This window comes from Crinia signifera, chromosome 2 (assembly GCF_055691185.1).
Source record: "Crinia signifera chromosome 2, ASM5569118v1, whole genome shotgun sequence".
Classification (NCBI taxonomy): domain Eukaryota; kingdom Metazoa; phylum Chordata; class Amphibia; order Anura; family Myobatrachidae; genus Crinia; species Crinia signifera.
In genome coordinates this window covers 28,333,244-28,347,952 of record NC_139218.1, presented here as the reverse complement: position 1 = coordinate 28,347,952, position 14,709 = coordinate 28,333,244, and the positions used below count along the sequence as shown (strand labels likewise).

At 46.8% G+C, this 14,709-nt stretch overlaps 1 protein-coding gene across 2 annotated transcripts in view; it reads left to right on the top strand.

The window, feature by feature from the left end:
- The first annotated feature begins 6,547 nt into the window (after window positions 1–6,547).
- Window positions 6,548–14,709, top strand: part of APP (amyloid beta precursor protein) — a 237,925-nt gene continuing 229,763 nt past the window's right edge. The window contains exon 1 of one of the 2 annotated variants that reach the window (XM_083171856.1): window positions 6,548–6,745. In XM_083171856.1, coding sequence (XP_083027982.1) covers window positions 6,692–6,745 — 54 coding nt within the window. In that variant the 5' untranslated portion in view covers window positions 6,548–6,691. The remainder of the gene's footprint in view (window positions 6,746–14,709) is intronic. The other variant, XM_083171857.1, reaches the window with a different exon arrangement.

Below are 14,709 nucleotides of genomic sequence, written 5' to 3'. Positions count from 1 at the left end.
GGAGGGGTGCACCTGCGGGGGAGGAGCAGTCACCATGAGGGGAGGGGGGAGACATCCGCTGGAGGCTGCAGGGAGTAGTGACCATGATTTGCAACCCCCCTTCCGTGAATCGTGTCCCGCGAGAGGAGGGATGCCTTGCTGCCCCCAGCAGGTGCCGCCCATAGGCGAGTGCCTCATCGGCCTACTGGCTTCTGAGCTAGTTTTAGTCTGGGTTTTAATAAAAGTCCTGCATTGCAATGCTGGATAATTATTCGTACATAGGAAAATGTATATTACGTTATATTGTATATCCAACTTCGTTAGTTGGATACAAATAATTGGGCATCAGTTCTGCCTGGGTAGATTTTTTTTTTTTTTCACGGAAAATCTTTAATTCCAAATGCTTATTTTCATATAAATAAGGCTCCTTTTGTACCAAGATTAAAAGGATTAGGCTTCAGACACAAAAAAAGCTGTTTTTAAAATGCACATTACGTTAAGGTGACTGCTTTTTTTAATTTTTTTGCTGTGTCCTTTTCTGTGTTTCCTTTTATTAGTTAGTTATTTATTTATATATTTATTTATTTGAATGGCTTTCCTTTGCATTATTTGTAGAGTTGTCCTGTGTAACTTCTGCTCTTCAGCTGGATGTGTCATTGCCCTGATTATTGTGTTCCAGAACTCATATAAACAAAAAAAAAAAACACACTGGGAAAAAAAAGTCCTTGTGCCCGCACTGCCGCATTTAATGAAGTGCGTTTTTATAGGTGTTTAAAACACAGAATTATTTATTTTTATTTTTATTTGTGCCTGAAGCAATAGATAGTAAAAGATCCTATAACTTTTTAATTGCATTTGGCTGGGAATGATAGACTTAATATATTGGTACCCTGGTTCTCTGTGTCGGAATTATTGGAGCTCTCCTCCAAGGCCTCCTGCGTGCTTGAAGCATACCACTTATATTAGCTGGGGGGGGACACGCATGTAAATAGAGTGTATGAAAAATGCATTCATAGAGGGCTAACATAATGGCCTAAGGAGAAATAAATCAGGTAAATGAGTGCACTAGAAACGGTATAAGCACATACAATCACTACATTGTAGATCTACTTATGTGTGGAGTAAAACAGGTACTGGTCCTAGTCAGGGCCGGTGTAAGGCTTCTCAACACCCTAGGCAAAACTTCAACCTACTCCCCCCCCCCCCCCCCCCCCCCCCAAAAAAAAAATCATGTGGTCCTCCCAGTTCCCCCAGGAAGGAGGGCAAGTCCCCTTCTTTCCCTGGAGGCCCTCTGCACCCTCCCCTTTGCAACCCACAACAGAGCACAAGGAGGAGGGGGGCCGCAATGTATGGAAGTATGTCTCAAGGGAAAGTATGGAGGTGAGGTCTTAGAAGTTCCACAGCCGCCAACTGCATTAGGTACAACAAGGATCCTCATAGACATCCTTGATTTTTTCATTTGCAGACTTGGTGGCGCCCCCCCAGATCCCAGCACCCTAGGCAGCTGCCTAAAGCTGCCTAATGGTAGAGCCGGCCCTGGTCCTAGTACAGTAACATATATCAGGATTTCTGCTAAATACAATATTATCAATATAGGGGCAGAGGTGTATTAATGCATGGGGGGGGGGGGATAGCAGCTCCAATCCCCTCCCTGCAGTGCCCCACCCCCATCTTCTGCTGGACGCACTGCATTTTCTGTGTCTTCCATTTTATATTTCCAAAAATTATACCACTCACATATTAAATAGGGGGTGCTGCTGTAGGTATATTGGGATGGTCTGTTATTTATACAAGGAGTCCCAAGGGCTCATGTGCATGGCACAACATGAACTTGTACAGTATATAGCATTATGACCTGGGGACTGGAGAGACACCGGGGTGCTGGAGAGACAGGTAGCTGCTGGAGAGACAGAAGTGGGCAAAAGCGACACTGGGGTGCTGGAATAACAGAAGGGGATTGGAGAGACACTGGGGTGTTGGAGAGACAGATAGTGGCTGGATAGACTGAAGCGGGCTAAAATGACACAAGGGTACTAGAGAAACAGAAGGGTACTGGAGAGACATTGGGGTGCTGGAGAGACATAGCAGCTGAAGAGGCAGAAGCGGGCTAAAATGCCACTGGGGTGCTGGAGAAACAGAAGGGTACTGGAGAGACATCGGGGTGTTGGAGAGACAGATGGCAGCTGGAGAGACAGGAGTGGGCTAAAGTGACACTGGGGTGCTGGAGAAACAGAAGGGTACTGAAGAGACATTGGGGTGCTGGAGAGACAGATGGCAGCTGGAAAGACAGGAGTGGGCTAAAGTGACACTGGGGTGCTGGAGAAACAGCAGGGTACTTAAAAGACATCAGGGTGCTGGAGAAACAGAAGGGTACTGGAGAGACATTGGGGTGTTGGAGAGACAGATGGCAGCTGGAGAGACAGGAGTGGGCTAAAGGGACACTGGAGTGCTGGAGAAACAGAAGGGTACTTAAAAGACATCAGGGTGCTGGAGAGACAGATGGCAGCTTGAGAGAGAGGAGCAGGCTAAAGCGGCATTGGGATGCTGGAGAAACCGAAGGGGACTGGAGAGACACCAGGGTGCTGGAGAGACAGATAGCGGCTGGAGAAACTGAAGTGGGCTAAAGCAGCATTGTAGTGCTGGAGAAACAGAAGGGTACTTTAGAGACAGTGGGGGCTAAAGAGACAGAAGGAGACTGCAGTTTTGCATGCAGGGGGGTTTCCGAGTACCCAGAAACCCCCCTTGCGCCTATTCTTTGCTGAGTGTGGCACACTGGATGCAGTCACAGATTAAATCATTAATATCCATGTGCGTGCAAAGTGCCCATACCGCAGTCCCATACCCCCTCCGCCCCCCCAAGCTCTTAGCTGTGCACTGTAGCATGCAGCCGGGGACAGGTGAAACACGCAAAGTGCTCAGCACTGCGGTCCTGTCACCCCTCCTCTACTCTGCTCTCGGGCATCCAGGCACGAAGGAGTGGTCAGGCTTATGGGCTGCTTTCAACCCTTCTGTATGATCCATGGGGTCAGCGTAGCAAGTGCTCCCAGTGACCTACAGTACAGTATGTGAGCTCGTAGAAAGTTAAAGGACTGTACAGGTAAGTTCATCCCAGTTGCCCGGAGTCAAGATAAATATTGGTGCCCTCCCCCCACCACACACACACACACACACACACACACATGCACCACCTTAAATAAATACATGTTATATATATATTATGTTTAAAATTAAGAGAGTGTGACATTTATGGTCCTGCTAGGTGGGGGAGTCAGCCACTTAACCGTTAACGACGACTTGAAATTCCCACTTGGGAGCAGGAGCCCGGTGGCAGATGACTGCAATGCCTCCCAGAGTTCTGCCTCTGGTACAGGTGAATCCGGTAGAGTGCCATGCCAGTATAATCCCAAGTGCCATGCCATTACATAGTTTGCTGCCTGCACCTGATACCTGTTAGAGCAGAAGATAACATGATAAGTATATTCCTGTATTTTTTATTCATTTAACTCATTCTCCTCTTTGTTACTGCCCATATCAGACTTTCTGTGCACTTTTCTCCTCTGTGCCAGCCTTCTGTTTTATTTGTTCCCTCTGTGCCAATCTCTCTTCCTTTCTCTGTCCCAGACTCTCTGCCCATCTTCTTTCAGTGTCAGCCTTTCTGACCTGCCTCTGTTTGCAACAACCTTTTTGCTTATCCTCTGAGTGCCTCTGTACCTTAGGTGTCAATTATACAAACAAACAAAATGTGGCAACCCCCTTTAAAAAAACCTGTGTTTCCCACTGGACTGGAGAGACAAAAATAGACTAGAGAGATACAGGTGCTGGAAAACAGAAGGGAAATGAAGATACACCGGGGTGCTGGAGAGACAGATGGCAGCTGGAGAGATAAAATTAGGCTACAGAGAAACTGGAATGCTGTAGAAACAGAAAAAGACTGGAGAGACATTGGGGTATTGGTGAGACAGTGAGGGCTAGAGAGACACTGGAGTGCTGGAGAAACAGAAAGGGATGGGAGACACACTGGGGTGATGGAGAAACAGAAGGGCACTGGAGAGACATTGAGGTGCTGGAGAGACATTGGGGCTGGAAAGACCGAAGTGGGCTAGAGAGACACTGGGGTGCTGGAGAAACAGAAGGGGATGGGAGACATACTGGGGTGCTGGAGAAACAGAAGGGGATGGGAGACATGCTGGGGAGCTGGAGAAACAGCAGGGGATGGAAGAAACACTGGGGTGCTGGAGAAACAGGAGAGGATGGAAGCACACTGGGGTGTTGGAGAAATAGAAGGGCACTGGAGAGACATTGGGGTGTTGAAGAAATAGTGGGCGGGAAAGACTGAAGTGGGATAGAAACACACTGGGGTGCTGTAGAAACAGAAGGGGATGGGAGACACACTGGGGTGCTGGAGAAACAGAAGGGGATGGGACACACACAGGGTTGCTGGAGAAAAAGACAGGCACTGGAGAGACATTGGGGTGTTGGGTAAACAGTGGGGTGGGAAAGACCGAAGTGGGCTAGAGAGACACTGGAGAAAAACTAGAGCGCTGACAGAGGCATTTCTAGAAGAGGTTCAGACTCCATCTGGAACCCCGCCTCTTTAGCTGGCAGCACTGTAGACTATGGGCAATAGGGTTTCACTAAGGGACCATAGCATTGTCCATGAATCTGCTGCGTGTGTGCAGGTTTCTGGGAAAATGGTGCAGCGGCGGCCCTTTTCTTAGTGATTTTCTAACTTATGTGCAAACCACTTGGAAAATGCCCGTGGCACCATTTTCCTGGTGATTTCTGCAGCAGTGGCAGGGTAAGTATTGATGAAAAAAATAAGTCAACGGGAGACAGAAGATTGCTGGATAGACAGATGGGATAGAGAGACAGAATGGTTGTGGAGAGACACTGGGGTGTTGGAGAGACTGAAGGGTGTGGAGAGACAGAATAGTGTTGGAGAGACAGATGGGATGGAGAGATAGAAGGTTCAGGAGAGACAGATGTGGACTGGAGAGACAGAAAGGCTGGGGAGACAGAATAGTGTTGGAGAGTGCTGGAAAGTCAGATGTGGGCTGGAGAGACCAGTGTTGCAAGTGTGGCAGTATGGGGTGGTACGGTGGACTGCTAAAATATATTGTGCCGGTACCCCGTACCGCCATAACAAATGGCCCTGAAGTGCTCATTGCACAAGCGCGCATCCGGATGTGATGAGGAGCACCAGGAAGCAAGAAACATAAGTGAAATGATGGGGGTTATTCTGATTGAGTCCACCAAATCCCACCTTGCGAATGATTGGCTGGGGCCACCCAATCGCAAGGGCGACTTACTTGCAGGGGTTTGCGAATGGTGGTTACACAGTAACATCTATTCGCAGGGCAGGGGGAACCTCCATTCGCCGTCCATTGAAAGATGGGGAAGGTGCACGCATATAAAAGTGACTTTCAAATCACTTACATATGCGTGCATGCTGGGAAGGGAAGGAAATGGGCGGGCAGCTGACATCCAGTGATGTCAGCCACCCGCCCCCCGCGTCATTGCCTCATTAGCCTGAGAACCATGAAACTCTGGGCGTTCCCATATGCTAATGGGGCCGCCCCTCTCCACCCCCCACCCGCTGTCCTCGGTGTGTGCATCCAATGAACAGTCTTTTTGCTGTGGGTGCACGCAGAAATGCGCACAGCGCCAACATCGGTCCCGGTGCGAAGCAACCAGAATGAGTCAATATTATGTCTAAAGACAAAGATGGAAAAATAAGACTTAATTCTTATGAGTAATTCATTAATAAATGATATTTATGAACAAAAAAGGGTATAAATATAAGAAGAGAAAGTGGGAGGGGCGGAAGTTGAAGAGCAGAGGAGAGAGCGCAGAAGGAGGGTCCAAGCTGTTGTTATGTATGTATGAGGTATACCATTGTTCTGTGCCTGATGTAAACTTTCTTGTAGAAGTATTAATTCATCGCTGTCATAACCTCATATATCTTATGTTAAGTCTGCGTTGGCAATATATGTGATTAAGTTACTTTTAGTAAAAGCATTGTCATTCATTTTAAAAACCTGTGTTAGCGTGAACTTATTTCAGTGTTCTCTGTTATAAACAAGGGTTGTAAGTTATTTAGATATAGCATCCCATTACCAGTTAGTTGACACATTGCGCTGGTGGCGTAACCATACTTCTCTGCTGGACTCTGGTAGCCAATGAGATTTTATAGGATTTCATAAGACAGAGAGGGTTGTATACCCCCTCCATATCCACCATATTTATTATTATTATTATTATTATTATTATTATTATTATTTTCTCCTCCTTGCCAGCTAGTAACAGAGTAATAGGAGGCTGCAGGACTGGTGCATGTGACAGTGCCCTGCTGAGGTCATGTTAGAACAGCAAGTGATGAATGTCCCCAGGAAGGGTGATTGTCAGCTCCAGGACCCAGTGTCAGTGACAGTGAGACCCCATCAGCAGAGCCCCCTCCCCCCTCATGTCTGGATACACTGTATCAGTGTGTGCAACTGCAGTTCCCCAGACACGCCACCAGGGAGCAGCAGCAGCATCAGCAGCAGCGGTGAGCGCTGGAAGAGGAGGAGGATCAGCTCAGCTGACGCCGCCCGTGGATGTGAGTGTGTGTGTGAGTGTCTCCCGTGGACGCGGCTGTGCCACTCTCTCTGTGCCCGGAGGATAACCAGACACCGTGGATACCCGGCTTCCAGTGCCCGGCTGTGCCGCAGCCATGCTGCCCCATATCACCCTGCTCCTCCTGGCTACCGGAGCCCTGGCTGCAGAGGTAATGGCTGGGGGGAGGGGAGCTGATGGGGTGGGAGAAGGGATCATGATGTAATGCTCGGATCACACCTGGCTTTCCTTTGTGTGGGTTCCCTGGGGACCCTCTCCTGCAGGGGTGCTGCTGGCCAGGGCACCCTGCACCTTACCTCCTCTGCATACCAAGCATGCCCCATCAGGGGGCTTCTGTGCCAACACACCATGGCCACCTGCACCTCTGCCCTCCCTGATGGGTGGCACCTGTCTCCTTATTCATGTGATGCCCCTGCCCAGCCCTGCCTGGGCTGATTGCCCCTTGTGCGGGTCCTGCCATAGCTGCCCATCATTATATAGCAGGGGATGTGACAGTGGCAGGCATTCAGGCACCAAGTAATGACACTTTACATTATTATAATTATTATTGCACTTCCTTATGTACCATAGGGGAGATGTCTGCTATGTGACCTGCCTGTAGCCACCTGTCTATTGCATCCCTATGTCTGGGTGTCTGAGACATGGTAGCACTGTGTTCTGTACACCGCTGCCCACTGTGATACCCTGGGTGGCGGGCAGCTCCAGTCCCTGCAATATTCATCCTATTTTCCTCCATTGTTTATGATGGTTGTGCCCCTGTGGCAGTAGGGTACGCATTGTTATTATAGGGTCCAGTGGTCCCTGCTGCAGAGGCATCGCTGCTTCATGTATTTATAGGGTTGAGTTGTATAATTAGGAGCCTGCGAGGGGGGGTCTGGGATTGCTCTGGGCTCTTCCTTTGGGTGGGTTTTAAAGAGCCACTAGATAAAAGGATTTGACTGAAGGAAGATTAAGACACAGGGAAGATGGCGTCGCTGCATTGCTGCAATGAAAAGCAGTGTGGGAGCTGCAGCCTGGAGAAAGCATCCCACCACTAGGTGTATAGAAACCTGTTCCATTCATCCCTTCCCTTCCAGACCATTCACTTGCAGCCCTGATCCTGCGCGAGACCCCAGCGTTCAGCCCTCTAAGCCCCTGAGAGATGGCCACTTCCCCGCCGTTCCAGTTGCCAGGAAGATTCTATTTATGAGAGACTGGTCGCAGAATGGACTGTACTGTAATTAGAAAGACGTAATCTCCGCCAGACAAGAATTCAGCAGGGCAAAAATAACCCAAACATGTTTGCAGATAATTCAGCTGTAATCCGTACAATATGTGCCACTTATTCAACCATAACTTAGTTTCTTATATACCACACAATTATGTCCTATACATACTACGTGCTGCAAACGCCAGCTCAAGTGTTATGTTTTTTTTAACGGTTCAGTATGTGCGTGTAACTTAAAGCTGCATTAACACCAGGTCATACCCCTCCCCATTACCCCCGGGGCTAATCTGGTTCTGTAATTCGCAACCGGCAGAACAATTACTTTTGCCCAATTTTAAAATGGCGGCGGAGACGTTGGGTGAGCCAGAGGCCCAATCAGAAGCTGCATGCTCTGTGCTTGAGGATTCTGATTGGTTTTCCAGGTTCACAACCCCCCAATTCCCATGCAGTGTTACAGACCAGGTTTATGGACACTCGGGTAAAATGCAGGCATCCGGACTGGTGGACAATTCTGTGGTAATGCTACTTTTTAGTTTTGCTTATATTTTCAATGGCCTATCCTTTTTTTTTTGTTGTTGTGTGAAGCGTAATAAATGTTATTTTGTTTTTTACGGGTTCTAATACTAACGTTGTTGGGTCGTTAGTCAAAATATGTCAACATGCAAGTGTTCTTGGCTTTTGGCCTATAGCAGTGGTGGTTCTCAAACTCGGTCCTCAGGACCCCACACAGTTCACGTTTTCCAGGTCGCCGGACAGGTGCACTCGTTACTCACTGACACATTTGAAAAGAGCCACAGGTGGAGCTAATCACTTCACTTGCGATTTTGTGAGGAGACATGCAAAACATGCACTGTGTGGGGTCCTGAGGACCGAGTTTGAGAACCTGTGGTCTGTAGTATAGAGATTTTGTGTTAACTTGTGTGCGTTTGGGTGTACAGGAGCATTTCTTTGTTATGTGAACTCCTTGTGGCTGACGACAGCTGTGTGAGATTGTTATATGGTCACCGTAATAGATAGTGTTGACATATCTGGATCTAAAGACATTCCCAATGGCTGGTATGATGAAGGAAGTTATAAAATAGGTGTGCACAAACATGTACCAATTATATAGATGCTACCATGTACGTACTACCACTAGCTGCTGCTGTTGGACGTATATATTGCCCGTATTAAGGTTATACTGCATAGTTTTGCCTTTATTATATCTACTGCAGCGGCTGTTTTACTTTATGTACTGCAGATGAGGTCTGGCTGTTGGGGAATATGTGTTTGGACTTGCCCCCTTATCAGCTTGCACCTTTCGTAGTATAAAAGGGCTCCCTGACCCAGGGCCACCTCACAGACCTCGCCCGCTGGATTGGATTTGCACCTAAGAAGTCATGACTTGAAGGAACGGGCTGCAGACTGCCAGGTCACTTTACTGTGTGAAGGCAGACAATGAACGGCTTATTCTTGCAGCATTCGGATTTTAGGGAAAACTGACTCTCTTTGTGCCTGTAAGCCCGCTCAAGGGTTTATTAATACTGTCATTTAGAAAACAGAGCCATATTCATTCTGATCTAAACAAATACCTCCTATTGAAAGCAAAGGCCTTATCCCGTATCTCCTTTTATCTTCTGCCATTCCTGCTTCTAAGCCCTCAGTCGTTTTTTTTTATGGGGGACCTTTACTTAAAATGGAATCCTCGCTGACTGTCACATTTTGGAATTATCTGTTGAATAAACTCATTGTATAGAATGATTTAAGGTGTACGTTCTTTACCTCAGAGAAGGCCATTTTTATTATTTTCCTGATCCACTTACTGATTTTTATCATCCTCCTCACAGTGAGACTTTTCCACATATTAAAGGGGGGGGGGGGGCAATACTGGGGAACACCAATATTCAGCTGGACCATCTGCTAGGAAAATAGTGAGGTGTGGGTGCCTCATACCTCAGTAAGGTTACAAGATCGAAGGTGATGAGATGCAGATTCATGCAGATTGGTTCTGCTTACAAAATGGCGGCCTCCATTGTTAGTAGATTGAATAGACTGGTGGCTCGGGTCTGTTGACGAGAGGCAAGGCCAGGATAATGCATTGTGGGTATGTGAGGCGGCTAGCTCAATCATTATTTCAAGGCACTGATAGAACGCTGTCACCGGTTTTCTACATCATACAAGTGCTTGATGTCAGCTGTGCAAGGTCATTTTTGAGATCAGAAGTAATGACGGCGGCTGACGGACTTCACCCAATCAGATCTGTACTTTTCACCCTCAATAAGTGGATGTGTTCTAACCAGAGTTGATGTCACAGGTGCACCACCTGGCGAAAATCGTATCTGTTCTTACATTGCTATGACTGGCACCATAACCGAGATTCCTTCCCACGGAGCGACGGGCGATTTAAGGAAGGGCAACCAGTAAGCCCAATTGCTCATACACACTGGATGGAACGGTTCTGTCCTTCATTTGCATAACCTAGGTCGCTAAGGACATACATCCGGTCACCCATGCAGCAGGCCACCGAACGGCCATTGCATAGGACTGCAGGAGCGTACAAACCACCCGTACACCGCGAGCGATATAGCTGACTTGTCATTGCGAAGCGGCAACTTGGCCTGACATTGCTCCTGCGTGTACAAGGCATAGGAGGTAGGGTACCATGTCGCTCATTTCTAATTCAATATTTTTCATCTCCAGTTCAAAGCAGTATAAGGATTTCAATATTTTTCATTGCGAAGTATTACACTCCCCCGGCAGAACGTTCTGGAGTGTATCGGGTGCTTAAGTCTTAAGCTGGGTACTCCTAAAACGGCATTGCAAGCGATGGGATATAGTGTTCATTCTAGCACTCGCTGTCTTTGAAAACCCATGCAATTCCTCTTCCCTGCCTAGGGTGTTGCTGTCTGCTGTAGTGCTTCTAACACAGTGTGGTCTGTATATCGGCACTGATATGCAAACCGGACCTGTGCTAGAAACACCACAGCAGACAGCGACACCTCAGGCAGGGAACAGGAACTGCATGGGTTTTCAAATATGGCGGGTGCTAGAATGAACACTAGCGATGACCTCAACGATTTCCTTTGAACTCCTGGACAAGCGATATAATGTATAGACACTGAGCCATTTTACAAACTGTATAGTCCGCGGCCATATCCAGGAGTATAGCTGCTGTTGATGATGATGGTATCCTCAGATTGAGCTGCATGTACAGATGACATCGCTAACGAATTGCGGGAGTGCGCATCATTAACGATATAGTGCGTACGCACTGGGCGATCTACATGAAGATGTAATGACGTTATTGTGCGTATTGTTTAATCTAGTCTACTGTGTTCACACCTTTGGGACCAGAAAGTGTTCTGATTGGCTGATTTGGGTGCCTGCATCATATTTAGCAAATCATCCGTAAGCTTACATTGCTCCAGTACAAACTAGCTGAATGAAAGGAATTGTTGGGTTGGTAGTTATAGTTACTGCATTTTTTTTTAGCAAGTTTTTAACCTTAAATCAATGAGTGTCAGTTATGTGCAAATGTATAGTAACCCGTAGCAACCAAAAGAACAATTAGTTTTTACCGTTAAAATGCAAGCCGGCAAATGACCGATTTTGTTGTGGTTTATGGCTCTTTTTTTTTACAAAATATCAGTAATTGCCCCAATTTCGTCTATTTGTCAGCCCATTGCTGATTCACAATGAGGGAGCACCAGGGGTATTGTGCACATCTGAAAGCCGTCGGCAGCTGGGATAGTTCTTATCTTCCTCACCCATACAATGATCTGTCAGTGGTGCATGAAGACACCAGACAGATGACAGTATAGTTACAGCTGAAGTGTGGACATAATATTCTCCCTTCTGCGGCAAGTGACAATGCTTCCATTTCCAGCTCGTCCATCGCACCTTTACTACCCAATTATGTGCTGTGTGTAAATTGAAATTCAAGGTGACACTAAATCAGACGTCCTGGTAGACATTTCTGTCCCTGGCTTTCTCCCCGCCGCGTATAAGTCTGCAGAACGTCTGTTTCCGCTATTCTATTTATAAAGCGACTTTTTAAACGTATATATGATTAATTTTCCCTTTTGTGTTTTGTCTAATGTAAACCTGGAGGGATAATTGTATCAAACTATACTAGACGTGGCATTCTACCGCGTTGCAATGCTGGTGCTCGCAGATCCATATAATAGAATAGAGATCCTATTGTTTTTCTTCCATTTAATGCTTCTCTGCCCGTCCTCCCAGTGGTCTCCTGCCATTCTGTGCGGTAATCCGCTCACAAAACAATGGCCGGGGGCAGAGGCTAATGAAAAACTATATGTATGACATCATAGGGGCATGCACTGAACAGGCAGAGAAGTGGCAGACACAATGGTTGAACGGAATAACACACAGTAGTGTACCATCGTCAGGGCTAAGAATAACTCAGCAACGGGTATTTTTTGGATTGGCGGTTGTTTTAACCCTTACACCGCTTGTATGTGCGAAGGAGAGTTTCACAGGGACCAGGATGGGTCAGAGCAGTCATTGACAGTCTGATACACTTTAGGGGTCAAATGGATGGGGGGGGGGTCGGGCGCACTGTACCTGTCATCTCTGTATCAAGATAAAAAATAAATCGAATAAATTTCAGTGGCAGATGCGTTAAGCCTGGTGAAGCGATAAAGCAGTGATAAAGTGGGAGGTGATGATGCACCAGCCAATCAAGTATGTTTGAAAAAAATGTCAGTTAGTTGATTGGCTGGTGTATTATCACCGCTTTATCACTTCAACAGGCTTAATACTGTACATCTGCCCTCTGTAATGTTTTTTGTAATAAGTCAAAAATATAAATGTTACAAGCGACAACTATTGGATTGGAGAATAAAGCATGGAGTAGCTGGGGGCCACAGGTGGAGATGCGGAGGGCCACACGTGGCTCGAACTTTGCTCATTTTGATGACATGGTATTTAATGGTTCTGTATTCCAGAAAAGCAACTCTGCAAATGTTTATTTCTAGTCAGTCATCACAAGGAGGAATAGAAGTAATTTTGCATTCACTGTATGACTAGTTTACATGAAGTAATTCTATGAATCCGAGAGGAGTGAAAATCCACCAAGGAACAGAACGGGTGCCTTGTTGGGTGTTCTGTGACCTATATGGGCATTCCGACAGGTTGGTGCGATGGAATGAATGGAGAATTGTGTCCTCAGTAGTCAGAACACTGCTGTAACACATACATGCAGCTAGTCACACGTAGGGGTCATCTGAGGGTGGGACGGAAGGCGTCAGAGAAGCCCAACAACCCAGGTGGCCCCATGCTTGTTTGTAGGAGTTAATGGCTGCAGTAAAAACTCTGTTTGCTGGATTAAAATTTATTTGGTTTCGTGTTTCATGAGTCCTGACTTTCTAAATTTATACTGTATAGGAAAAATACAAAAAAAAAAAAAAAAAAAAGTTTAATTTAGTACATAAAAACAAAACAAACCGTTATGTAAAGTCCATGTTTTATTTTTCTCATTGTCCACTGTCCCAGAGACATCAGTCTGTGTGTCTCGTTGTAACTGTTATGGCCCCCGTACACTACTGCGATTTGACCTGATTCCGACAAACTGGGCAGATAAATCGGACCAAATCGCATGTGTCTTGACACCCCAACCGACCCGATGCGCAGTCCCGTGTGCATCTGGTTGAACCTGCACGTAGGATCTATCGGATCTGACCCATCAGTGGCACATTGCGAGTGCTTTTCTATTAGGTCTGAGCCGATAGATCCTGGGGTGGGGGGCAACAGGTCTGGCCGGGTGCGCTGGGAATGCTGGGGCAGACCGCAGCTGCTGAGCGCGTCTTATGACCGCTGCTCCCAAATCGTATGTGAGATGGGGAGTTGCCGGGGAAGCTCAAGGGAAATGAAGTCTGAATGTATGGGGGCCTTAAAAGCCATGGTGGTGGCATTTTGTGTGCTCGGTCAATATCCATCGGGTACAGTGGGGTTTATTTACTAAGATGGGAGGTCTGTTTCAGATGGGTTGTTGCTAAGAGCAACCAATATATGATCTTCTAAAAGGTGCTTTAAAAATAAGTAGATTGGTTGGCCGTACCAACATCCTATCTATTAGAAGGTGCTCTAGAAGAAGTAGATTCGGAACTCCCATCTCACTAAATAAACCCCAGTGTGTCTCCATGGGGGTCAATAAATTGTTTTTCACTGAAATGACTATTTATATACTCAGACCCACCAGATGGTAACTCATCATCTGTAGACCCTGCGAGAGGGCGTCTCTGTGCGTGGGGGCCCAGATCTACACCTGCTGAGGGCTTTGTATTGTTTACCACTTTCATGTAGTGCTACGTATACTGTGGCGCCGCGCACCGAATGTATGTAAATTGCGGACACCTGACGATGTGCGGGACTGCACACATGTATTTGTGGCCTGGGTTTCCTGCGTAGTACTTTATAGTACGTAATACTTTTGTTAAATATAAAAGGCCTGCAGTTGCTATGGATAAAAGGTCACCTTGACAAATTTTCATTGTGGCTCAGATATATGCTGTTCCTTGCTTGTTACATTCAATTACTGGTTACGCTTCTCCGTCTCGTGCTGAATGAACACTGCAGTATGTATTGGACAGCTCTGCTGCAAACCAGGAACTGAAAACATTCCTTTGTTACAATTTAAGTGTATGCTGGGAATTAAGTAAACTGGATTAAGAAATGCCTTCTAGACACTGTAGACTTTATTATTACTACGTATGCTGTCTGTCGGACAGACCTTTCATCTGATAAGCTGAAGACTCATAATACCCCTTTTACACCAGAGGTTGGACCCGGCTTATTGCCGCTCCAGTCCGGGGTGCGTTGTAAATGGGCTGAAAAAAATAACGCGGGTACTGTTCTCCGGGAATCTGACCCGGTAAATGTTCAGGGTCGGACGCGGGGCTTATCCGGGA